The 27,500-nt window shown below is 40.9% G+C and overlaps 1 protein-coding gene across 2 annotated transcripts in view; it reads left to right on the top strand.

Moving 5' to 3' along the window:
• lama5 (laminin, alpha 5) overlaps positions 1–27,500 on the top strand; it is a 169,332-nt gene that overhangs the window by 64,418 nt on the left and 77,414 nt on the right. For both annotated transcript variants that reach the window (XM_062052488.1, XM_062052489.1), the window contains exons 8-25: positions 4,554–4,672; positions 4,738–4,828; positions 4,905–5,039; positions 5,103–5,171; positions 9,543–9,683; positions 10,198–10,335; positions 13,222–13,356; positions 14,162–14,296; positions 15,715–15,852; positions 15,956–16,008; positions 16,086–16,185; positions 16,264–16,316; positions 18,491–18,596; positions 18,677–18,776; positions 22,674–22,830; positions 26,980–27,109; positions 27,228–27,370; positions 27,457–27,500. The exon at positions 27,457–27,500 is cut by the window's right edge and continues 60 nt beyond it. In XM_062052488.1, the coding sequence (XP_061908472.1) occupies positions 4,554–4,672; positions 4,738–4,828; positions 4,905–5,039; positions 5,103–5,171; positions 9,543–9,683; positions 10,198–10,335; positions 13,222–13,356; positions 14,162–14,296; positions 15,715–15,852; positions 15,956–16,008; positions 16,086–16,185; positions 16,264–16,316; positions 18,491–18,596; positions 18,677–18,776; positions 22,674–22,830; positions 26,980–27,109; positions 27,228–27,370; positions 27,457–27,500 (1,987 nt within the window). The remainder of the gene's footprint in view (positions 1–4,553; positions 4,673–4,737; positions 4,829–4,904; positions 5,040–5,102; positions 5,172–9,542; positions 9,684–10,197; positions 10,336–13,221; positions 13,357–14,161; positions 14,297–15,714; positions 15,853–15,955; positions 16,009–16,085; positions 16,186–16,263; positions 16,317–18,490; positions 18,597–18,676; positions 18,777–22,673; positions 22,831–26,979; positions 27,110–27,227; positions 27,371–27,456) is intronic.

Raw genomic sequence — 27,500 nt, 5'->3', positions numbered from 1 at the left:
AATTAAAATGTATTATTCTTTACAATAAAAAAAATAAATTTACATTGATTTAAATTGTCAGGAAAGAAGAGGAAGGAATTTAAAAGGTAAAAAGGTATATGTGTTTAAAAATCCTAAAATCATTTTTAAGGTTGTATTTTTTCTCTAAAATTGTCTTTCTGAAAGTTATAAGAAGCAAAGTAAAAAAAATTAATGAATTTATTTAAACAAGTGAAGACCAAGTCTTTAAAATATTTTCTTGGATTTTCAAATTCTATTTGAGTTTTGTCTCTCTTGGAATTAAAAATGTCAGGCAAAGCGAGTCCAGCTTGCTAGTAAATAAATAAAATTAAAAAAATAGAGGCAGCTCACTGGTAAGTGCTGCTATTTGAGCTATTTTTAGAACAGGCCAGCGGGCTACTCATCTGGTCCTTACGGGCTACCTGGTGCCCGCGGGCACCGCGTTGGTGACCCCTGGTCTATATTATAGTCAAGCTTTTACGCTCTGAACTCGGCCTGGGCCGATACAAATTTTGCTCGACGATATATTGACGTACAAATTGTTGCCGATACAGGATATTATTGCAATTATGTTTTTGAGTCCAAATGAACTACTGATGTAATGACAATGCATAATAATAATAGAATTTAATAGAATATACCTTTATTCTCATTGTACATTGTACAACGAAATTGTAAGCTAAACTAATTTAGTGCAAATTCATAACACATAAAAACATAAGAACATAGACAAATAGATAAAAATACATAAAATACATTTTTAAAAAAAATTGATGTAAACTCTATCAAATACTACCAACTTGTCTTGCTTGTGTATTTTAACATTTTAATTGAAATGTAAACTTTTACATATAAAGTTAAATAAAACAAACAAATAATAAAAATTGAGTATACTGTGTCTGGAAGCAACATTTTTCCAGTTTAATAAAAATCACAACCAAAATTTTAAAAAAAAACAGTTCCGTCTCTGTTACGGAAGAGGTGGGGGACCCTAAATATACACAACCAAAACAATAAACAAAATGGATGAATAAAGTTATTGTGACCAAAATGATCACAGTTATCATTATTATCTATTATATTATTATTGTCTATGTCACTTGTCTACGACACATGGGATATGACATATGTGCTATGTCACATGGTCTATCTCACATGTCCTTAATTAGTCGAGTCTTGGACTTTTTTTTACGTACGAAAAGCAAAAAACCTCTGTGTTTCAACAAAGTGTTTGAAATGACATCACATTCCAGACTAAATCCTCCACTGTGACATATGTGAAAAAAATAAACCACTTTTTATAGCAATGTAAATAAAAATAATAATAATAGATTTTATTTGTAAAAGCACTTTATATTGAGCAAACAACTTCAAAGTGCATTTAAAAAAACAACAAAAAAAAAAACAACAACGCCAGAACCACAAATAGCTGCCCCCAACAAGTCAAATAAATAGCAAAACAAATAAAAACTAGAACAGCATAATAACTAGAACTAGCACACATATACCTAAAAAAAGGCTTTTTAAAAAAAAAAAGGGTTTTTAAGCCTTTTTTAAAAGTATCCACAGTCTGTGGTGCCCTCAGGTGGTCAGGGAGAGCGTGCAGTAGAATCAGTTGTTTGTTTTTCATCTCCCAAGTCAACACATTTGACTAATTATTTCACATTTCGTCTTACATAAACCATATTTAGAGAGTGAATTCCAAACTCACGCTAAGCCTTACCTAAAAAAAACATTTAAAACATCTTTTTGTGCTGCTTTTTTCAAAACTATTACACATGTTTGACATTCTGTACCTAATAATAATAATAATAATAATAATAATAATAATAGATTGTATTTGTAAAAGCACTTTACATTGAGCAAAACAACCTCAAAGTGCTACAGTGCATTTAAAAAACAAAACAACGCTAAAACCACAAATAGCAGCCCCCAACAAATAAAATAAATAGAAAAAAAAAAAAACTAGAACAGCCTAATAACTAGAACTAGCACACATATACCTAAAAAAATGTTTTTTTTTAAAAGAAGGGTTTTTAAGCCTTTTTTAAAAGTATCCTCAGTCTGTGGTGCCCTCAAGTGGTCAGGGAGAGTGTGCAGTAGAATCAGTTGTTTGTTTTTCATCTCCCAAGTCAACACATTTGCCTAATTATTTCACATTTGGTCTTACATAAACCATATTTAGAGAGTGAATTCCAAACTCACACTAAGCCTTACCTAAAAAAAACATTTAAAACATCTTTTTGTGCTGCTTTTTTCAAAACTATTACACATGTTTGACATTCTGTACCTAATAATAATAATAATAATAATAATAGATTGTATTTGTAAAAGCACTTTACATTGAGCAAAACCACCTCAAAGTGCTACAGTGCATTTAAAAAAACAAAACAACAACGCTAAAACCACAAATAGCAGCCCCCAACAAGTCAAATAAATAGTAAAAAAATAAAAACTAGAACAGCCTAATAACTAGAACTAGCACACATATATCTAAAAAAAAGGCTTTTTTAAAAAGAAGGGTTTTTAAGCCTTTTTAAAAAGCATCCACAGTCTGTGGTGCCCTCAGGTGGTCAGGGAGAGCGTGCAGTAGAATCAGTTGTGTTTGTTTTTCATCTCCCAAGTCAACACATTTGACTAATTATTTCACATTTCGTCTTACATAAACCATATTTAGAGAGTGAATTCCAAACTCACACTAAGCCTTACCTAAAAAAAACATTTAAAACATCTTTTTGTGCTGCTTTTTTCAAAACTATTACACATGTTTGACATTCTGTACCTAATAATAATAATAATAATAATAGATTGTATTTGTAAAAGCACTTTACATTGAGCAAAACAACCTCAAAGTGCTACAGTGCATTTAAAAAACAAAACAACAAGGCTAAAACCACAAATAGCTGCCCCCAACAAGTAAAATAAATAGAAAAAAAACAAAACTAGAACAGCCTAATAACTAGAAGTAGCACACATATATCTAAAAAAAAGGCTTTTTTAGAAAGAAGGGTTTTTAAGCCTTTTTTAAAAGCATCCACAGTCTGTTGTACCCTCAGGTGGTCAGGGAGAGCGTGCAGTAGAATCAGTTGTTTGTTTTTCATCTCCCAAGTCAACAAATTTGACTAATTATTTCACATTTCTTCTTACATAAACCATATTTAGAGAGTGAATTCCAAACTCACGCTAAGCCTTACCTAAAAAAAAAATTTAAACATCATTTTGTGCTGCTTTTTTCAAAACTATTACACATGTTTGACATTCTGTACCTAATAATAATAATAATAATAATAGATTGTATTTGTAAAAGCACTTTACATTGAGCAAAACAACCTCAAAGTGCTACAATGCATTTAAAAAACAAAACAACGCTAAAACCACAAATAGCTGCCCCCAACAAGTCAAATAAATAGTAAAAAAAATAAAAACTAGAACAGCCTAATAACTAGAACTAGCACACATATATCTAAAAAAAAAAAAGGCTTTTTTAAAAAGAAGGGGTTTTAAGCCTTTTTTAAAAGCATCCACAGTCTGTGGTGCCCTCAGGTGGTCAGGGAGAGCGTGCAGTAGAATCAGTTGTGTTTGTTTTTCATCTCCCAAGTCAACACATTTGACTAATTATTTCACATTTCGTCTTACATAAACCATATTTAGAGAGTGAATTCCAAACTCACGCTAAGCCTTACCTAAAAAAAAACATTTAAAACATCTTTTTGTGCTGCTTTTTTCAAAACTATTACACATGTTTGACATTCTGTACCCAATTATAATAATAATAATAATAGATTTTATTTGTAAAAGCACTTTACATTGAGCAAAACAACCTCAAAGTGCTACAGTGCATTTAAAAAACAAAACAACAACGCTAAAACCACAAATAGCAGCCCCCAACAAGTAAAATAAATAGTAAAAAAATAAAAACTAGAACAGCCTAATAACAAGAAGTAGCACACATATATCTAAAAAAAAAGGCTTTTTTAAAAAGAAGGGTTTTTAAGCCTTTTTTAAAAGCATCCACAGTCTGTGGTACCCTCAGGATGTCAGGGAGAGCATTCCAGAGACTGGGCGCGGTTCCTAATAGTCTGTTCCAAGGTCAAACGGTGTCCGTCATAAAAGTTGTATTTAAGTGTGCAGGTCATTTAATTTGCTCTCATACAAGTGTAAAAAGAAGTGAAGCCGCGGTAATAATTTGCTGGAGTCCTCCTCCGTCAAGTTACTTCCTGTCTATCGTCTTGTGAATTAGTGAATTAGATTTATATAGCGCTTTTCTCTAGTGACTCAAAGCACTTAACATAGTGAAAGCTAATATGTAAGTGACATTTAAAGCCGTGTGGGTGGCACTGGGAGCAGGTGGGTCAAGTGTCTTGCCCAAGGACACAGCGGCAGTGACTCGGATGGCGGAAGCTGGGATCGAACCTGGAACCCTCAAGTTGCTGGCACGGCCACTCTACACACGGAGCTATACCGCCTCCCCTTCTTCTTTACTTAACACCCCTTGTTGATGTTTGAAATGACACGCTGCTGGGCTTTTATTGTGAAAAATGTGTTGTTTCCAGCGTGCCACTGCCACCGCCACTCCTTCGACTGCTTCTACGACCCCGACGTGGCTCGCGGCGGCGGCAGCGTGGACATCCGCGGCCAGACACGAGGGGGCGGAGTCTGCCTAAACTGTCAGGTGAGACCAGGCGGCTGCTTTTGTTTAAAGGTGTGCTGACGTGTGCCACGCCCCCCCCCCCCCAGCATCACACCACCGGCGTCAACTGCGAGCGCTGCGTGCCGGGACACTACAGAGCGCCCCACGCGCCCCTGGACTCCCCGCTGGCGTGCGCACGTGAGTCACATGGTCAGGTCTGGCTCGTTGGCGTGGCAAAGTGAAGTGACCGTGTGTGTGCTCGCCGTCCCGCCAGCCTGCGACTGTCCGTCGCCGTTCTTTGACGGCACGTGTGAGGACGTGACGGCACGCTGCTTCTGCAAGGACAACTATGGCGGGGACAACTGTGACCAATGTGCCGGCGGCTTCATCAACTTCCCCCAGTGTTACCGTAAGCCCCGCCCACTCTGCGAGGATGGACGAGGATGTGATCCATTGTTTGTGTTTCCCTCAGCCGTCCCCACGTATCCTAGCAACAACAACAACAACAACGGCGAGGCCAAGCCAGCGGGAGAGATCATCAGTAGGTCCCTAATCATTTGTCCTGCACCTGGCTTCTGCTCAACTCACGTCTGACACATGTGCTATGTCACATGTTCTATGACACATGTGCTATGTCACATGTGCTATGTCACATGTCGTATGACACATGTCATATGTCACATGTGCTATGTCACATGTGCTATGTCACATGTGCTATGTCACATGTGCTATGTCACATGTCCTATGACACATGTTCTATGTCACATGTCCTATGACACATGTCATATGACACATGTGCTATGTCACATGTGCTATGTCACATGTCCTATGACACATGTCATATGTCACATGTCCTATGTCACATGTCCTATGACACATGTCATATGTCACATGTCCTATGTCACATGTGCTATGTCACATGTCATATGACACATGTGCTATGTCACATGTCCTATGACACATGTCATATGTCACATGTCCTATGACACATGTCATATGACACATGTGCTATGTCACATGTGCTATGTCACATGTCCTATGACACATGTTCTATGTCACATGTCCTATGACACATGTCATATGTCACATGTCCTATGTCACATGTCCTATGTCACATGTGCTATGTCACATGTCCTATGTCACATGTCCTATGACACATGTCATATGTCACATGTCCTATGTCACATGTGCTATGTCACATGTGACATAGCACATGTGACATAGCACATGTGTCATAGGACATGTGCTATGTCACATGTCCTATGTCACATGTCCTATGTCACATGTCCTATGTCACATATGCTATGTCACATGGCCTATGTCACATGTCCTATGTCACATGTCATATGACACATGTCATATGTCACATGTCCTATGTCACATGTCACATGTCCTATGTCACATGTGCTATGTCACATGTGACATAGCACATGTCCTATGACACATGTGCTATAGAACATGTGACATAGCACATGTCCTATGACACATGTGCTATGTCACATGTGCTATGTCACATGTGCTATGTCACATGTCCTATGTCACATGTCCTATGTCACATATTATATGTCACATGGCCCATGTCACATGTCATACGTCACATGTCCTATGTCACATGTCCTATGTCACATGTGCTATGTCACATGTGCTATGTCACATATGCTATGTCACATGTGCTATGTCACATGTCCTATGTCACATGTCCTATGTCACATATTCTATGTCACATGGCCTATGTCCTATGTCACATGTCCTATGACACATGTCATATGTCACATGTCCTATGTCACATGTCCTATGTCACATGTGCTATGTCACATGTGACATAGAACATGTGACATAGCACATGTCCTATGACACATGTGCTATGTCCCATGTGCTATGTCACATGTGCTATGTCACATGCCTATGTCACATGTCCTATGTCACATATTCTATGTCACATGGCCCATGTCACATGTCCTATGTCACATGGGCTATGTCACATGTCCTATGTCACATGTCCTATGTCACATGGGCTATGTCACATGTCCTATGTCACATGTCCTATGTCACATGTGCTGTGTCACATGTCCTATGACAAATGTCCTATGACACATGTCATATGTCACATGTGCTATGTCACATGTCCTATGTCACATGTCCTATGTCACATGTGCTATGTCACATGTTCTATGTCACATGCCCTATGTCACATAAGCTATGTCACATGTTCTATGTCACATGTCCTATGTCACATGTGCTGTGTCACATGTGCTATGACAAATGTCCTATGACACATGTCCTATGTCACATGTGCTATGTCCTATGTCACATGTCCTATGTCATGTGCTATGTTCTATGTCCTATGTCACATGTCTTATGCCATATTTTCTATGTCAAATGGTGTATGTCACATGTTCTATGACAAATGTTCTATGTCCCTTACTATGTCACATGTACTATGACATATTTTCTGTCACATGGTCTATGTCAAATATTCAATGACAAATGTACTATGTCACTTTTACTATGTCACATGTACTATGTCACATGAACTATGACATATTTTCTATGTAACATGGTCTGTGTCAAATGTTCAATGACAAATGTTCTATGTCACTTTTATTATGTCACATGTGCTATGTCACATGTACTATGTCACATGTGCTATGTCACATGTACTATGTCACATGTGCTATGTCACATGTACTATGCCACATGTACTATGTCACATGTCCTATGTCACATGTCCTATGTCACATGTACTATGTCACATGTACTATGTCACATGTCCTATGTCACATGTACTATGTCACATGTACTATGTCACATGTACTATGTCACATGTCTATGTCACATGTACTATGTCATATGTCCTATGTCACATGTTATATGTCACATGTTCTATGTCACATGTACTATGTCACAATTCTATGTCACATGTGCTATTTATTTTCTTCTCTTACACATGTCCTATGACACACGTTTTACGTCTTTTCTCCTCTTGCACATGTCCTATGACACACGTTCTACGTCTTTTCTCCTTTTACACATGTCCTATGACACAGAACGTCTGGTCTCCTCTTACAATTGTCTATGACACATGTTCTATGACACATGTTCTATGACACATGTTCTACGTCTTTTCTCCTCTTACACATGTCCTATCTCACACGTGCTATGTCACATGTTTTACATCACATGTTCTACGTCACAGGTGTGTTTGTAATAAGGAAGGTAGCTGTCATATGTACTGTGTAACATGTTCTCTATGTACTGTGTGACATGTTCTCTATGTACTGTGTGACATGTTCTCTATGTACTGTGTTACATGTTCCCTATGTACTGTGTGACATGTTCCCTATGTACTGTGTGACATGTTCTCTATGTACTGTGTGACATGTTCCCTATGTACTGTGTGACATGTTCCCTATGTACTGTGTGACATGTTCTCTATGTACTGTGTGACATGTTCCCTATGTACTGTGTGACATATTCCCTATGTACTGTGTGACATGTTCTCTATGTACTGTGTGACATGTTCCCTATGTACTGTGTGACATGTTCCCTATGTACTGTGTGACATGCTCTCTATGTACTGTGTGACATATTCCCTATGTACTGTGTGACATATTCCCTATGTACTGTGTGACATGTTCCCTATGTACTGTGTGACATGTTCTCTATGTACTGTGTGACATGTTCCCTATGTACTGTGTGACATGTTCCCTATGTACTGTGTGACATGTTCTCTATGTACTGTGTGACATATTCCCTATGTACTGTGTGACATGTTCCCTATGTACTGTGTGACATGTTCCCTATGTACTGTGTGACATGTTCTCTATATACTGTGTGACATGTTCTCTATGTACTGTGTGACATGTTCCCTATGTACTGTGTGACATGTTCCCTATGTACTGTGTGACATGTTCTCTATATACTGTGTGACATGTTCTCTATGTACTGTGTGGCATGTTCCCTATGTACCGTGTGACATGTTCCCTATGTACTGTGTGACATGTTCACTATGTACTGTGTGACATGTTCTCTATGTACTGTGTGACATGTTCCCTATGTACTGTGTGACATGTTCCCTATGTACTGTGTGACATGTTCTCTATGTACTGTGTGACATGTTCCCTATGTACTGTGTGACATGTTCTCTATGTACTGTGTGACATGTTCCCTATGTACTGTGTGACATGTTCCCTATGTACTGTGTGACATGTTCTCTATGTACTGTGTGACATGTTCCCTATGTACTGTGTGACATGTTCCCTATGTACTGTGTGACATGTTCCCTATGTACTGTGTGACATGTTCTCTATGTACTGTGTGACATATTCCCTATGTACTGTGTGACATGTTCTCTATGTACTGTGTGACATGTTCCCTATGTACTGTGTGACATGTTCTCTATGTACTGTGTGACATATTCCCTATGTACTGTGTGACATGTTCTCTATGTACTGTGTGACATATTCCCTATGTACTGTGTGACATGTTCCCTATGTACTGTGTGACATGTTCTCTATGTACTGTGTGACATGTTCCCTATGTACTGTGTGACATGTTCCCTATGTACTGTGTGACATGTTCCCTATGTACTGTGTGACATGTTCTCTATGTACTGTGTGACATGTTCCCTATGTACTGTGTGACATGTTCTCTATGTACTGTGTGACATGTTCCCTATGTACTGTGTGACATGTTCTCTATGTACTGTGTGACATGATCACTATGTACTGTGTGACATGTTCCCTATGTACTGTGTGACATGTTCTCAATGTACTGTGTGACATGTTCCCTATGTACTGTGTGACATGTTCTCTATGTACTGTGTGACATGTTCTCTATGTACTGTGTGACATGTTCTCTATGTACTGTGTGACATGTTCTCTATGTTCTCTACGACACGTGTTCCGTGCAGACTGTGAGTGCAGTGCTGCAGGTACCGTGGACAACTCCTGCAGGCCCGACCCACAGAGCAGAACGTGCGTGTGCAAGCCGGGCTTCAGCGGGGACCACTGTGACACCTGCACACCCGGGTTCCATGGACTCAACTGTCAGGGTGAGAACCTGCTTGGACACAACCCAAACACACCTGGAGGGCTTTCATGACCACTCCTGACTAGAGCGCCACCCTCAGGTCACACTGGTAGCACTTGTGTGTGTGTGTGTGTGTGTGTGTGTGTGTGTGTGTGTGTGTGTGTGTGTGTGTGTGTGTGTGTGTGTGTGTGTGTGTGTGTGTGTGTGTGTGTGTGTGTGTGTGTGTGTGTGTGTGTGCACATATGCTTCTCACGGGAGAAGGAATGTCACACACTTGATTTAATGCTTTGTTTATCCTGCCACCCAGTAGCTACAACACACACACACACACACACACACACACACACACACACACACACACACACACACACACACACGCCTGAGTAAACTGTCCATGATTGTAAATGGTTTCACACACTTCACACCATCCTGCTGTTTGTGTGTGTGTGTGTGTGTGTGTGTGTGTGTGTGTGTGTGTGTGTGTGTGTGTGTGTGTGTGTGTGTGTGTGTGTGTGTGTGTGTGTGTGCGTCTCTAGCATGTCAGTGTTCAGGTCCAGGTTGCCTGGATGGTTCCTGTGACGTGCTGACGGGTCACGGCGTTTGTCGCAGCGGTTTCCATGGTTACCAGTGTGAGCAGTGCGCGGCGGGCTACTTCAACTACCCGCTCTGCCAGCGTGAGTGTGCCACACACAGACCTGGTCCATGTTTAGTCCCCCCACACAGACCTGGTCCATGTTTAGTCCCCACACAGACCTGGTCCATGTTTAGTCCTCCCACACAGACCTGGTCCATGTTTAGTCCCCACACAGACCTGGTCCATGTTTAGTCCCCCCCCACAGACCTGGGTCCATGTTTAGTCCCCACACAGACCTGGTCCATGTTTAGTCCCCCCACAGACCTGGTCCATGTTTAGTCCCCACACCTACCTGGTCCATGTTTAGTCCCCACACAGACCTGGTCCATGTTTAGTCCCCACAGACCTGGTCCATGTTTAGTCCCCCACAGTCCTGGTCCATGTTTAGTCCCCACACAGACCTGGTCCATGTTTAGTCCCCCACACAGACCTGGTCCATGTTTAGTCCCCCTACAGGCCTGGTCCATGGTTATTCCCCCCACAGACCTGGGTCCATGTTTAGTCCTCACACAGACCTGGTCCATGTTTAGTCCCCCACAGACCTGGTCCATGTTTAGCCCCCACACAGACCTGGTCCATGTTTAGTCCCCACACAGACCTGGTCCATGTTTAGTCCCCACACAGACCTGGTCCATGTTTAGTCCCCCACACAGACCTGGTCCATGTTTAGTCCCCACACAGACCTGGTCCATGTTTAGTCCCCCCACAGACCTGGTCCATTTTTAGTCCACACACAGACCTGGTCCATTTTTAGTCCACACACAGACCTGGTCCATGTTTAGTCCTCCCACACAGACCTGGTCCATGTTTAGTACCCCCACACAGACCTGGTCCATGTTTAGTCCCCCACACAGACCTGGTCCATGTATAGTCCCCACACAGACCTGGTCCATGTTTAGTCCCACACAGTCCTGGTCCATGTTTAGTCCCCACATAGATCTGGTCCATGTTTAGTCCCCACACAGACCTGGTCCATGTTTAGTCCCCCACACAGACCTGGTCCATGTTTAGTCCCCCCACACAGACCTGGTCCATGTTTAGTCCCCACACAGACATGGTCCATGTTTAGTCCCACACACAGACCTGGTCCATTTTTAGTCCCCACACAGACCTGGTCCATGTTTAGTCCCCACACAGACCTGGTTTATGTTTAGTCCCCCCACAGGTCTGGTCCTTGTTTAGTCCCCCCACACAGACCTGGTCCATGTTTAGTCCCCACACAGACCTGGTCCATGTTTAGTCCCCCCACAGTCCTGGTCCATGTTTAGTCCCCACACAGACCTGGTCCATGTTTAGTCCCCCCACAGAGCTGGTCCATGTTTAGTCCCCACACAGACCTGGTCCATGGTTAGTCCCCCACAGACCTGGTCCATATTTAGTCCCCCCACAGACCTGGTCCATGTTTAGTCCCCCCACAGACCTGGTCCATGTTTAGTCCCCACTCAGACCTGGTCCATGTTTAGTCCCCCCACAGACCTGGTCCATGTTTAGTCCCCCCACAGACCTGGTCCATGTTTAGTACCCCACACAGACCTGGTCCATGTTTAGTCCCCACACAGACCTGGTCCATGTTTAGTCCCACACAGACCTGGTCCATGTTTAGTCCCCCACACAGACCTGGTCCATGTTTAGTCCCCCCACAGACCTGGTCCATGTTTAATCCCCACACAGACCTGGTCCATGTTTAGTCCCCACACAGACCTGGTCCATGTTTAGTCCCCACAGACCTGGTCCTTGTTTAGTCCCTACTCAGACCTGGTCCATGTTTAGTCCCCCCACAGACCTGGTCCATGTTTAGTCCCCCCACACAGACCTGGTCCATGTTTAGTCCCCACACAGACCTGGTCCATGTTTAGTCCCCACACAGTCCTGGTCCATGTTTAGTCCCCCCACAGACCTGGTCCATGTTTAGTCCCCACACAGACCTGGTCCATGTTTAGTCCCCCACACAGACCTGGTCCATGTTTAGTCCCCCCACACAGACCTGGTCCATGTTTAGTCCCCACACAGACCTGGTCCATGTTTAGTCCCCCACAGTCCTGGTCCATGTTTAGTCCCCACACAGACCTGGTCCATGTTTAGTCCCCACACAGACATGGTCCATGTTTAGTCCCCACACAGACATGGTCCATGTTTAGTCCCCCACAGTCCTGGTCCATGTTTAGTCCCACACACAGACCTGGTCCATGTTTAGTCCCCACACAGACCTGGTCCATGTTTAGTCCCCACACAGATCTGGTCCATGTTTAGTCCCCCACACAGATCTGGTCCATGTTTAGTCCCCCACACAGATCTGGTCCATGTTTAGTCCCCACACAGACCTGGTCCATGTTTAGTCCCCACACAGACCTGGTCCATGTTTAGTCCCCCCACACAGACCTGGTCCATGTTTAGTCCCCCCACAGATCTGGTCCATGTTTAGTCCCCACACAGACCTGGTCCATGTTTAGTCCCCACACAGACCTGGTCCATGTTTAGTCCCCCACAGTCCTGGTCCATGTTTAGTCCCCCCACAGACCTGGTCCATGTTTAGTCCCCCCACAGACCTGGTCCATGTTTAGTCCCACACAGACATGGTCCATGTTTAGTCCCCACACAGACCTGGTCCATGTTTAGTCCCACACACAGACCTGGTCCATGTTTAGTCCCCAACAGTCCTGGTCCATGTTTAGCCCCCACACAGACCTGGTCCATGTTTAGTCCCCCACACAGACCTGGTCCATGTTTAGTCCCCACACAGACCTGGTCCATGTTTAATCCCCCACACAGACCTGGTCCATGTTTAGTCCCCACAGACCTGGTCCTTGTTTAGTCCCTACTCAGACCTGGTCCATGTTTAGTCCCTACACAGATCTGGTCCATGTTTAGTCCCCAACAGACCTGGTCCATGTTTAGTGGTGATCAGGTGACACGTGTGTGTCCGCAGTGTGCGGGTGCAGCTCGGTGGGTTCGCTGCCTGACGTGTGCGACACCACCGGCCGGTGTTTGTGCAAGCCCCAGTTCCACGGTCCTCGCTGTGAACAGTGCAGGTCTGGGTTCTATTCCTACCCCGACTGTCAAGGTAACACACCACGCCACGCCCCTTCAAAGTATTAGTGATGTCCGATATTTGGTCCGATATGGGCAAAAACAAGCAGTCCTGTATCGTTTACAAAAGGTAAACATGCCATGACTCGAGCCAGCAGCTACACAACAGCTAAGCACACCACCTAGGTAGATAATAAGTGTCCTTATAGAACAACATTCTAGTCAAAAAGAGCACTTTTGTCAACAATAAACAATTATAGTTGCATATTATTTACACATACAAAGTCTCCAAGATATTAGAAAGTACCCAGTAACAAACGTGTCCGCACCATTCAATTTACTGCATCGTGAGTTTGCAGCAATGAATGAATTCTGGCCACAATCACCACTCCACTTTAATTCAAAGACAGCATGAGTCCATTCCAGATGGTTAAGATTAAATAGGTTAGTGTTTTCTCATACCCACCGTCAGGGGTGTGTGCCAAAGAGTGAGTGGGCTCCACGTGGTGTCACGCCCACTCACTCTTTGCACTTCGGCACCCGAGCAGCACTGAGAGCGGACCGAGCCAAGCTACCTGTAGTTAATATCGACATTTTACATTCAAAACAAAGTAATTGACTCTAAAAAAAACCGCTGCAAGGTAAGTAGGGTAGTACACTGAGCAGCGCTTTTTTCTGGTACCGCTTCCTAATTACATGCTGGACATTCCACACCACAAAACTATTACAAATATGTACGATTGAATGACTTCCGATAAATGAGTTTGTATTTGGTTTGTACTGCTGATTGTTATTTTGTAGCGATAAAGAAAAACCTGTCCAAAATGTTGTTCTCCCAGAATGCACCTGTGATCCCCGCACGTCGTCCGACACCAGCTGCACGGCGTCGGGGCAGTGCCACTGCCGGCCCGACTACAGCGGCGCGTCATGTGACCAGTGTGCGCCTGGTTACTATGGTTACCCCAGCTGCACGCGTAAGTGGCCGCCACTAATATATACAGTGTAGTTTTTAATAAAGTGAAGTTGTCAGGTTGTGTAAATGCTAAATAAAAAGAGGATACAACAAATCCTTTTCAACTTATATTCAATTGAATAGACTGCAAAGACAAGATATTTCATGTTACAGCTGGGAAACTTTGGTATTTTTTGGCAAATATTAGCTCATTTGGAAATTGATGCCTGCAACATGGTTCAAAAAAGCTGGCACAAGTGGCAAAGAAGAGTGAGAAAGTTGAGGAATGCTCATCAAAGACTTATTTGGAACATCCCACAGGTGAACGGGCTAATTGGGAACAGGTGGGCGCCATGATTGGGTATAAAAGCAGCTTCCGTGAAATGCTCGGTCGTTCACAAACAAGGACGGGGGCGAGGGTCACCACTTTGTCAACAAATGCCTGAGCAAATTGTTGAAGAACAACATTTCTCAACAAGGAATTTAGGGATTTCACCATCTACGCTCCGTAATATCATCAAAAAGGTTCAGAGAATGTGGAGAAATCACTGCACGTAAGCCATGATATTACACACCTTGGATCCCTCAGGCGCGACTGCGTCAAAAAACTACATGAGTGTGTAAAGGATATCACCACATGGGCTCAGGAACACTGTCAGTAACTACAGTTGGTCGCTACATCTGTAAGTGCAAGTTAAAACTCTACTACGCAAAGCCAAAGCCATTTATCAACAACACCCAGAAACGCTCACCTAAGATGGACTGATGCAAAGTGGAAAAGTGTTCCGTGGTCTGACGAGTCCACATTTCAAATTGTTTTTGGAAACTGTGGAGCAAAGAGGAAAAGAAGCATGGGGACTGTTCTAGGGTGAAAGTGTAAAAGGCAGCATGTGTGATGGTATGGGGGTGTATTAGTGGCCAAGACATGGGTAACTTACACATCTGTGAAGGCACCATTAATGCTGAAAGGTACATACAACATATGTTGTTATCATGGACGCCCCTGCTTATTTCAGCAAGACGATGCCAAGCCAGGTGTTACAACAGCGTGGCTTCATAGTAAAAAAGTGCGGGTACTAGACTGGCCTGCCTGTAGTCCAGACATTGAAAATGTGTGAAGGCTAAAAACATGAGAAGGGAGACTGTTGAACAACTTAAGCTGTACATCAAGCAAGAATGGGAAAGAATTCCACTTCAAAAATGTGTCTCCTCAGTTCCCAAACCTTTACTGAGTGTTGTTAAAAGGAAAGGCCATGTAACACACTGGTAAACATGCCTTTTTTGCAATGTGTTGCTGCCATTCTCTTTTTATTTACCATTTACACAACCTGACAACTTCACTGCTTTTGGCTTTTTGTAGGTAAATGTTATTGAATAATAGCTTCCAACTGTGTGTGTGTGCGTCCGTGTGTGTGTGTGTGTGTGTGCGTGTGTGTGTAGCATGTCAGTGTTCCACAGAAGGTTCTCGCTACAGCAGCTGTGATCAGGTGACAGGTCAGTGTGCGTGTCTACAAAACGTGCACGGCCTGCGCTGTGACAGCTGTTCACGTGGCACCTACGGCTTCCCAAACTGCCGAGGTAAACACACACACACACACACACACACACACACACACACACACACACACACACACACACACTGTGCCGTTGATAAAGTGCTGACTCATGAAAGTGTTTCCAGCTGGCACATGTCATCCTGCCGGTTCCGTCCATTACGAGGTTCCTCCCCCGCTGGTGAGTTCCTCTTTCCCACTTCTTATCTTGACGAGGAGCAGCACGGCTGATTGGCTCTTCCTCCTGTCAATCATCAGGGCCAGTGTGAGTGTCGCGACAACGTGGAGGGCGTGGCCTGCGACCGCTGCAAACCTCTGTACTGGAACTTGTCCCCGGACTCCCCTGAGGGCTGCTCCAGTGAGACCCGAGTCCCTTCAGCACCCTTCTAGACCGTAGACCACTACCTCACACGTGTGTTTGTCTCTCCCTGGGCAGCGTGCCAGTGTCACCTCGCCGGAACGCTAAGCGGCGTCGCCGAGTGCGCACAGGTGAGGAGGTCATGTGACAGAATCTGATTAGTTTTGATATAACAGTCCCAACTGGAAGTTGTCATAACCAATCAGGGCCTTGATCCCGCCCACATGGTCATTAAATACTGTATATGAGTAAGTACACATAAAATAATAAGTACTTTGATAACAATATATATAAATAAATAAATACATGGATAATAATTAATTAATAATTAGATGTATAAATAGGTCAAAAAAAGAATACAAATAAGAAATGAATAAAATAATGAATAAAAAACAGTAAAAAATAATAAATAAAACAAGATATTACAATGTTAATGACTGATGTAATGAAAAAATATGTACATCTAAATAAGAAAATAAAATGTAAATAAATATAAATACTATAAATATAAAAACATTATAAATGCATGGATAATGATGAAAACAAACAACAAATGAATAAAATAATGAATATAAACCAGTAAAAAATAATAAATAAAACAAGATATTACAATGTTAATGACTGATATGAGGAAAAAATATGTACATCTAAATAAGAAAATAAAATGTAAATAAATATAAATACTATAAATATAAAAACATTATAAATGCATGGATAATGATGAAAACAAACTACAAATGAATAAAATAATGAACATAAACCAGTAAAAAATAATAAATAAAACAAGATATTACAATGTTAATGACTGATATGAGGAAAAAATATGTACATCTAAATAAGAAAATAAAATATATATAAATATAAATACTATAAATATAAAAACATTATAAATGCATGGATAATGATGAAAACAAACAACAAATGAATAAAATAATGAACATAAACCAGTAAAAAATAATAAATAAAACAAGATATTACAATGTTAATAACTGATATGAGGAAAAAATATGGACATCTAAATAAGAAAATAAAATGTAAACAAATATAAATACTATAAATATAAAAACATTATAAATGCATGGATAATGATGAAAACAAACTACAAATGAATAAAATAATTAACATAAACCAGTAAAAAATAATAAATAAAACAAGATATTACAATGTTAATGACTGATGTAATGAAAAAATATGTACATCTAAATAAGAAAATAAAATATATATAAATATAAATACTATAAATATAAAAACATTATAAATGCATGGATAATGATGAAAACAAACAACAAATGAATAAAATAATGAATATAAACCAGTAAAAAATAATAAATAAAACAAGATATTACAATGTTAATGACTGATATGAGGAAAAAATATGTACATCTAAATAATAAAATAAAATATATATAAATATAAATACTATAAATATAAAAACATTATAAATGCATGGATAATGATGAAAACAAACTACAAATGAATAAAATAATGAACATAAACCAGTAAAAAATAATAAATAAAACAAGATATTACAATGTTAATGACTGATGTGAGGAAAAAATATGTACATCTAAATAAGAAAATAAATTATATATAAATATAAGAACTACAAATATAAAAACATAAATGCATGGATAATGATGAAAACAAACATCCATCCATCCATCCATTTTCTACCGCTTATTCCCTTCGGGGTCGCGGAGGGCGCTGGAGCCTATCTCAGCTACAATCATGCGGAAGGCGGGTTACACCCTGGACAAGTCGCCACCTCATCACAGGGCCATGAAAACAAACAACAAATGAATAAAATAACAAATGCATAGGCCATGGATAGTAAATGAAATATATAAACCTGTAAAATACAGATAAATACAATTATAAATTAATAACCAAGATAATGAATAATTAAGAACATATAAATGAGTAAAATTCAAACATTAAAATAATAAATATATGGATAATGATATAATACATGAAATACCTATAAAAGAATATATACATAGACAATGAATAAAACATTAAATATACAGTATAAATGAATAAAACAATGTAGGAATAATGAATGTATTCAACATATAAATGCATACATTGCTAATGTGTAAAATAAATGTGTTATGAAATCAATAAAAGAATACAATCATATGTCACATTCAAATAATGTCAGGGAACATTTGATAAATTCATTGACTTAATTACATGGTCTCACAAAAAGTCCTCTGGGATTCATTGATGAGTGTGAAAGGAGCGCACCCTCCCCGCCAGCAGGGGGCAGTACTGTGTGTCTTCACCTCCTCCTCCTCCCTGGCAGGAGAGCGGCCAGTGTCACTGCAAGCCCAACGCCTGCAGTGGAACCTGCAGCATCTGCAAAGATGGCTTCTACGACCTGCAGGAGAGCAGCTTCTTGGGCTGCCAGGGTGAGTTCTTGCCGGAACCTTCCGCCTGGTGGAAACACCACTGCACTTTCTCTCTCACTCTCTCACTTCCTGTGTGCCAGGCTGCCAGTGTGACATCGGAGGCTCCGTGGCTCAATCCTGCGATGAAGGGAGTGGACGATGTCACTGCAGAGACAACGTGCTCGGACCCAAGTGCAACATGTGAGTACTAGCAGTAGTATTAGTACTGCAGTATTAGTAATATTGGACTATTAGTATTGGAGTAGTAGTACTGTAGCAGTAGTAATATTGTAGTATTAGTCATATTGGACTATCAGTATTGTAGTATTAGTACTGTAGTATTGGAGTATTAGTACTGCAGTATTAGTAATATTGGACTATTAGTATTGGAGTAGCAGTACTGTAGTAGTAGTAACATTGTAGTATTAGTCATGCTGGACTATTAGTATTGTAGTATTAGTACTGTAGTATTGGAGTATTAGTACTGGAGTATTAGTAACATTGGAGTAGTAGTTCTGGAGTATTAGTACTGTAATATTGTAGTATTAGTATTGGAGTATTAGTATTGTAGTATTATTATTGTAGTATTAGTATTGGAATATTATTAGTATTGTAGTATTAGTATTGGCCTATTGGTATTGTAGATATAGTATTGTAGTATTAGTATTGTAGCAATAGTAATATTGTAGTATTGCTATTGTAGTTTTAGTATTGTAGTAATAATAATATTTTAGTATTAGTGTAATAGTAATATTGTAGTATTAGTATTTGAGTATTAGTAATATTGGAGTATTAGTAATATTGTAGTATTAGTATTGTAGTATTAGTAATATGGTAGTATTAGTGATATTGTAGTATTAGTCTTGGAGTATTAGTAGTATTGCAGTATTAGTATTGGACTATTGGTATTGTAGATATAGTATTGGAGTATTAGTATTGTAGCAATAGTAATATTGTAGTATTGCTATTGTAGTTTTAGTATTGTAGTAATAATAATATTGTAGTATTAGTGTAATAGTAATATTGTAGTATTAGTATTCGAGTATTAGTAATAGTGGAGTATTAGTAATATTGGAGTATTAGTATTATTGTATTATTAGTACTGTAGTAATACTAATATTGTAGTATTAGTTCTGGAGTATTATTAGTATTGTAGTATTAGTGTTGGACTATTGGTATTGTAGATATAGTATTGGAGTATTAGTATTGTAGTAATAGTAATATTGTAGTATTAGTATTGGAGTATTAGTAATATTGTAGTATTAGTTCTGGAGTATTGTTAATATTGTAGTATTAGTATTGGAGTATTAGTAATGTAGTATTAGTAATATTGTAGTATTAGTATTGGAGTATTAGTAATATTGTAGTATTAGTTCTGGAGTATTATTAATATTGTAGTTTTAGTATTGGAGTATTATTAATGTAGTATTAGTAATATTGTAGTATTAGTATTGGAGTATTAGTAATGTAGTATTAGTAATATTGTAGTATTAGTATTGCACTATTGGTATTGCAGATATAGTATTGGAGTGTTAGTATTGTAGTAATAGTAATATTGGAGTATTAGTAATATTGTAGTATTATTATTGGAGTATTAGTGTTGTAATATTAGTAATATTGTAGTATTAGTATTGGAGTATTAGTGTTGTAATATTAGTAATATTGTAGTATTAGTATTGTAATAATCCCATTTCTACAGTTTGTCCCTCATAATGTGTACAAAATAATAGGTGTATAAATGACACAATATGTTACTGCATAGACTAATTAGGAGTCTTTGTTTGTTTACTTACTACTAAAAGACAAGTTGTCTAGTATGTTGACTATTTTATTGAAGGACTAAATAACAATAATAAACATATGTTTCATGTACACTAACATTTGTTGTTATCGAAAAGTATCAAAATGCATTTTGGTACCAGTAACAAAATATTGGTATGGGGACAAGCCTAATCTGCAGGATTATAAACAATAGTAGAATGCCTGCTGGGATGTATTGTGGTTATCTACGGCTCAGTGTTTGGAACCTAGCTCCATTTTGAGGTGACTTCTCTGCTCATTTTGGGTGCAGCAGGAGAAAATGACAAACTTCAAAGTGCTGAAATCTTCTGGTTTTTACACATCAAATGACAAACTTGCAGAAAATGATGAAACAAATTACAAGTTAAGTGTCCTCGTTAATTTTGTTTTTGATACAACATTTAAATGTTTTCCTGGTGAAATTGCAACTTCATAGTCACATTATTACCTTTTCCTGGTAAATTTGCTGTATTTTCTCATAGATGTTCTTGTAAAGGCTTCACTTGTTCTTGTAAAGGTCTGGACTTGTCCACAGACCTGCTGCAGATGTTCTTGTAAAGGTCTGGACTTGTCCACAGACCTGCTGCAGATGTTGTTGTAAAGGTCTGGACTTGTCCACAGACCTGCTGCAGATGTTCTTGTAAAGGTCTGGACTTGTCCACAGACCTGCTGCAGATGTTGTTGTAAAGGTCTGGACTTGTCCACAGACCTGCTGCAGATGTTGTTGTAAAGGTCTGGACTTGTCCACAGACCTGCTGTAGATGTTCTTGTAAAGGTCTGGACTTGTCCACAGACCTGGTGCGGATGTTCTTTTAAAGGTCTGGACTTGTCCACAGACCTGCTGCAGATGTTCTTTTAAAGGTCTGGACTTGTCCACAGACCTGCTGCAGATGTTCTTGTAAAGGTCTGGACTTGTCCACAGACCTGCTGCAGATGTTCTTGTAAAGGTCTGGACTTGTCCACAGACCTGGTGCGGATGTTCTTTTAAAGGTCTGGACTTGTCCACAGACCTGCTGCAGATGTTCTTTTAAAGGTCTGGACTTGTCCACAGACCTGCTGCAGATGTTCTTGTAAAGGTCTGGACTTGTCCACAGACCTGGTGCGGATGTTCTTTTAAAGGTCTGGACTTGTCCACAGACCTGCTGCGGATGTTCTTGTAAAGGTCTGGACTTGTCCACAGACCTGCTGCAGATGTTGTTGTAAAGGTCTGGACTTGTCCACAAACCTGCTGCAGATGTTCTTGTAAAGGTCTGGACTTGTCCACAGACCTGGTGCGGATGTTCTTGTAAAGGTCTGGACTTGTCCACAGACCTGGTGCGGATGTTCTTGTAAAGGTCTGGACTTGTCCACAGACCTGCTGCAGATGTTGTTGTAAAGGTCTGGACTTGTCCACAGACCTGCTGCAGATGTTGTTGTAAAGGTCTGGACTTGTCCACAGACCTGCTGCAGATGTTCTTGTAAAGGTCTGGACTTGTCCACAGACCTGCTGCGGATGTTCTTGTAAAGGGCTGGACTTGTCCACAGACCTGCTGCAGATGTTCTTGTAAAGGTCTGGACTTGTCCACAGACCTGCTGCAGATGTTGTTGTAAAGGTCTGGACTTGTCCACAGACCTGCTGCAGATGTTGTTGTAAAGGTCTGGACTTGTCCACAGACCTGCTGCTGATGTTCTTGTAAAGGTCTGGACTTGTCCACAGACCTGCTGCAGATGTTCTTGTAAAGGGCTGGACTTGTCCACAGACCTGCTGCAGATGTTCTTGTAAAGGTCTGGACTTGTCCACAGACCTGCTGCAGATGTTGTTGTAAAGGTCTGGACTTGTCCACAGACCTGCTGCAGATGTTGTTGTAAAGGTCTGGACTTGTCCACAGACCTGCTGCTGATGTTCTTGTAAAGGTCTGGACTTGTCCACAGACCTGCTGCAGATGTTGTTGTAAAGGTCTGGACTTGTCCACAGACCTGCTGCAGATGTTGTTGTAAAGGTCTGGACTTGTCCACAGACCTGCTGCAGATGTTGTTGTAAAGGTCTGGACTTGTCCACAGACCTGCTGCAGATGTTGTTGTAAAGGTCTGGACTTGTCCACAGACCTGCTGCAGATGTTGTTGTAAAGGTCTGGACTTGTCCACAGACCTGCTGCAGATGTTGTTGTAAAGGTCTGGACTTGTCCACAGACCTGCTGCAGATGTTGTTGTAAAGGTCTGGACTTGTCCACAGACCTGCTGCAGATGTTGTTGTAAAGGTCTGGACTTGTCCACAGACCTGCTGCAGATGTTGTTGTAAAGGTCTGGACTTGTCCACAGACCTGCTGCAGACCATTACTTCCCAGACCTCCACCACCTGAAGTTTGAGCTGGAAGAAGGCACCATGTTGGATGGACGCCCGGTGCGTTTTGGCTACAACTCTGTGGAGTTCCCAGGCTTCAGCTGGAGGGGGTATGCTCAGATGTCACCCATACAGGTAAGGAACCTATGTCCTCTTCTTCTTCTTCTTCCTCTTCTTCCACTTCCACTTCCTCTTCTTCTTCCACTTCCTCTTCTTCCACTTCCTCTTCTTCTTCTTCCACTTCCTCTTCTTCTTCTTCTTCTTCTTCTTCTTCTTCTTCTTCTTCTTCTTCTTCTTCCACTTCCTCTTCTTCTTCTTCTTCTTCTTCCACTTCCTCTTCTTCTTCTTCCACTTCCTCATCATCCTCTTCTTCTTCCACTTCCTCTTTTTCATCTTCTTCCACTTCCTCTTCTTCTTCTTCTTCCACTTCCTCTCTTCTACTTCATCTTCTTCCACTTCCTCTTCTTCTTCTTCCACTTCCTCCTCATCATCTTCTTCATCCACTTCCTCTTCTTCTTCTTCTTCTTCTTCTTCCACTTCCTCTTCTTCTTCTTCCACTTCCTCATCATCCTCTTCTTCTTCCACTTCCTCTTCTTCATCTTCTTCCACTTCCTCTTCTTCTTCTTCCACTTCCTCCTCATCATCTTCTTCATCCACTTCTTCTTCTTCTTCTTCCTTTTCTTTTTCTTCTTCCACTTCCTCTTCTTCTTCTTCTTCTTCTTCTTATTCCACTTCCTCTTCTTCTTCTTCCACTTCCTCATCATCCTCTTCTTCTTCCACTTCCTCTTCTTCATCTTCTTCCACTTCCTCTTCTTCTTCTTCTTCTTATTCCACTTCCTCTTCTTCTTCTTCCACTTCCTCCTCATCATCTTCTTCATCCACTTCCTCTTCTTTTTCTTCTTCTTCTTCCACTTCCTCTTCTTCTTCTTCCACTTCCTCATCATCCTCTTCTTCTTCCACTTCCTCTTCTTCATCTTCTTCCACTTCCTCTTCTTCTTCTTCCACTTCCTCATCATCCTCTTCTTCTTCCACTTCCTCTTCTTCATCTTCTTCCACTTCCTCTTCTTCTTCTTCCACTTCCTCCTCATCATCTTCTTCATCCACTTCCTCTTCTTCTTCTTCTTCTTCTTCTTCTTCCTTTTCTTTTTCTTCTTCCACTTCCTCTTCTTCTTCTTCTTATTCTTATTCCACTTCCTCTTCTTCTTCTTCTTCTTCCACTTCCTAATCATCCTCTTCTTCTTCCACTTCTTCTTCATCTTCTTCCACTTCCTCTTCTTCTTCTTCTTCTTCCACTTCCTCTCTTCCACTTCCTCTTCTTAATCTTCTTCCACTTCCTCTTCTTCTTCTTCCACTTCCTCTCTTCCACTTCCTCTTCTTAATCTTCTTCCACTTCTTCTTCTTCTTCCTTTTCTTTTTCTTCTTCCACTTCCTCTTCTTCTTCTTCTTCTTATTCCACTTCCTCTTCTTCTTCTTCTTCCACTTCCTCTTCTTCTTCTTCTTCTTCTTCCACTTCTTCTTCTTCTTCTTCTTCCACTTCCTCTTCTTCTTCTTCCACTTCCTCATCATCCTCTTCTTCTTCCACTTCCTCTTCCTCTTCTTCCACTTCCTCTTCTTCCACTTCCTCTTCTTCTTCTTCCACTTCCTCTTCTTCTTCTTCTTCCACTTCCTCTTCTTCTTCTTCCACTTCCTCATCATCCTCTTCTTCTTCCACTTCCTCTTCTTCATCTTCTTCCACTTCCTCTTCTTCTTCTTCCACTTCCTCTCTTCTACTTCATCTTCTTCCACTTCCTCTTCTTCTTCTTCCACTTCCTCCTCATCATCTTCTTCATCCACTTCCTCTTCTTTTTCTTCTTCTTCTTCCACTTCCTCTTCTTCTTCTTCCACTTCCTCATCATCCTCTTCTTCTTCCACTTCCTCTTCTTCATCTTCTTCCACTTCCTCTTCTTCTTCTTCCACTTCCTCATCATCCTCTTCTTCTTCCACTTCCTCTTCTTCATCTTCTTCCTCTTCTTCTTCTTCCACTTCCTCCTCATCATCTTCTTCATCCACTTCCTCTTCTTCTTCTTCTTCTTCTTCTTCCTTTTCTTTTTCTTCTTCCACTTCCTCTTCTTCTTCTTCTTATTCTTATTCCACTTCCTCTTCTTCTTCTTCTTCCACTTCCTAATCATCCTCTTCTTCTTCCACTTCCTCTTCTTCATCTTCTTCCACTTCCTCTTCTTCTTCTTCTTCTTCCACTTCCTCTCTTCCACTTCCTCTTCTTAATCTTCTTCCTCTTCTTCTTCTTCTTCTTCCACTTCCTCTCTTCCACTTCCTCTTCTTAATCTTCTTCCACTTCTTCTTCTTCTTCTTCCTTTTCTTTTTCTTCTTCCACTTCCTCTTCTTCTTCTTATTCCACTTCCTCTTCTTCTTCTTCTTCCACTTCCTAATCATCCTCTTCTTCTTCCACTTCCTCTTCTTAATCTTCTTCCACTTCCTCTTCTTAATCTTCTTCCACTTCCTCTTCTTCTTCTTCCACTTCCTCCTCATCATCTTTTTTATCCACTTCCTCTTCTTCTTCTTCTTCTTCCACTTCCTCTTCTTCTTCTTCTTCCACTTCCTCTTCTTCTTCTTCTTCCACTTCCTCTCTTCCACTTCCTCTTCTTCTTCTTCTTCTTCTTCCACTTCCTCTTCTTCTTCTTCCACTTCCGCCTCATCATCTTTTTTATCCACTTCCTCTTCTTCTTCCACTTCCTCTTCTTCTTCTTCCACTTCCTCTTCTTCTTCTTCTTCCACTTCCGCCTCATCATCTTTTTTATCCACTTCCTCTTCTTCTTCTTTTTCTTTTTCTTCTTCCACTTCCTCATCATCCTCTTCTTCTTCTTCTTCTTATTCCACTTCCTCTTCTTCTTCTTCTTCCACTTCCTAATCATCCTCTTCTTCTTCCACTTCCTCTTCTTCATCTTCTTCCATGTCCTCTTCTTCTTCTTCCACTTCCTCTCTTCCACTTCCTCTTCTTAATCTTCTTCCACTTCCTCTTCTTCTTCTTCCACTTCCTCTTCTTCTTCTTCCACTTCCTCCTCATCATCTTTTTTATCCACTTCCTCTTCTTCTTCTTCTTCCACTTCCTCTTCTTCTTCTTCTTCTTCCACTTCCTAATCATCCTCTTCTTCTTCCACTTCCTCTTCTTCATCTTCTTCCACTTCCTAATCATCCTCTTCTTCTTCCACTTCCTCTTCTTCATCTTCTTCCATGTCCTCTTCTTCTTCTTCCACTTCCTCTCTTCCACTTCCTCTTCTTAATCTTCTTCCACTTCCTCTTCTTCTTCTTCCACTTCCTCTTCTTCTTCTTCCACTTCCTCCTCATCATCTTTTTTATCCACTTCCTCTTCTTCTTCTTCTTCCACTTCCTCTTCTTCTTCTTCTTCTTCCACTTCCTAATCATCCTCTTCTTCTTCCACTTCCTCTTCTTCATCTTCTTCCACTTCCTAATCATCCTCTTCTTCTTCCACTTCCTCTTCTTCATCTTCTTCCATGTCCTCTTCTTCTTCTTCTTCTTCCACTTCCTCTCTTCCACTTCCTCTTCTTAATCTTCTTCCACTTCCTCTTCTTCTTCTTCTTCCACTTCCTCTTCTTCTTCTTCCACTTCCTCCTCATCATCTTTTTTATCCACTTCCTCTTCTTCTTCTTCTTCCACTTCCTCTTCTTCTTCTTCTTCTTCTTCTTCCACTTCCTAATCATCCTCTTCTTCTTCCACTTCCTAATCATCCTCTTCTTCTTCCACTTCCTCTTCTTCATCTTCTTCCACTTCCTAATCATCCTCTTCTTCTTCCACTTCCTCTTCTTCATCTTCTTCCACTTCCTCTTCTTCCTTTTGCTCTTCTTCCTCTTTTTGCTCTTCATGCTCCTCCTTCTTCTCTTCTATCTCTTCTTCTTCCTCCTCTTCTTCCATTTCCTCTTCCTCTTCTACCTCTTCCTCTTCCTCCTCTACCTCTTCCTCTTCTTCCATTTCCTCTTCCTCTTCTACCTCTTTTTCTTCCTCCTCTACCTCTTCCTCTTCCTCCTCTACCTATTCCTCTTCTTCCATTTCCTCTTCCTCTTCTATCTCTTTTTCTTCCTCCTCTAACTCTTTTTCTTATTCCTCTACCTCTTCCTCTTCTTATTCTTCCTCCTCGTCTTGCTCATCTTCTTCATCACCATTCTCACCACTGGGTGTGTGGGTCATAGGTCAGCACACACACACACACACACACACACACACACACACACACACACGTGATGATTCCTTCCCTCCCTGCCATCACTACAGAGTGCAGTACATCTTCATGTCCACGTGAGGGAGGCAGACGTCTACTTGACTCGTGTCATCATCAGATACTTCAACTCTCAGGGCGCCACCGCCAAGGGACAAATTACTGCCTACCAGGCGGGGCGACAAGGTGAGTGTGTGTGTGAGTCAGTGTGTGTGTGTGTGTGTGTGTGTGTGTGTGTGTGTGTGTGTGTGTGTGTGTGTGTGTGTGTGTGTGTGTGTCATTGAAGATGTGGTTGGTGTTCCAGGTTCTGAGCAGTCCAAGCAGATCATCTTCGCTCCCAGTGTGGAACCCACCTTTGTCAACGTTCCCCAGAACAACTTTGTGGAACCTTTTGTTCTAAATCCAGGAACTTGGGTGTTTGTGATTGAAGCTGAAGGAATCCTGCTGGTCAGACCTTCTTTTGTATCAACTTATTCTACATTGTTCTTTAGTTTGTACTGTCTTTGTGAAGCTCACCTTGTCTTCCTCACCAGGACTACCTGGTCCTGCTGCCTAGTGCTTACTACGAGGCTCCCAT

The sequence above is a fragment of the Entelurus aequoreus genome, linkage group LG07 (genome assembly GCF_033978785.1).
Source record: "Entelurus aequoreus isolate RoL-2023_Sb linkage group LG07, RoL_Eaeq_v1.1, whole genome shotgun sequence".
Taxonomy (NCBI): Eukaryota; Metazoa; Chordata; class Actinopteri; order Syngnathiformes; family Syngnathidae; genus Entelurus; species Entelurus aequoreus.
This window is presented reverse-complemented; position numbering and strand designations above follow the sequence as displayed.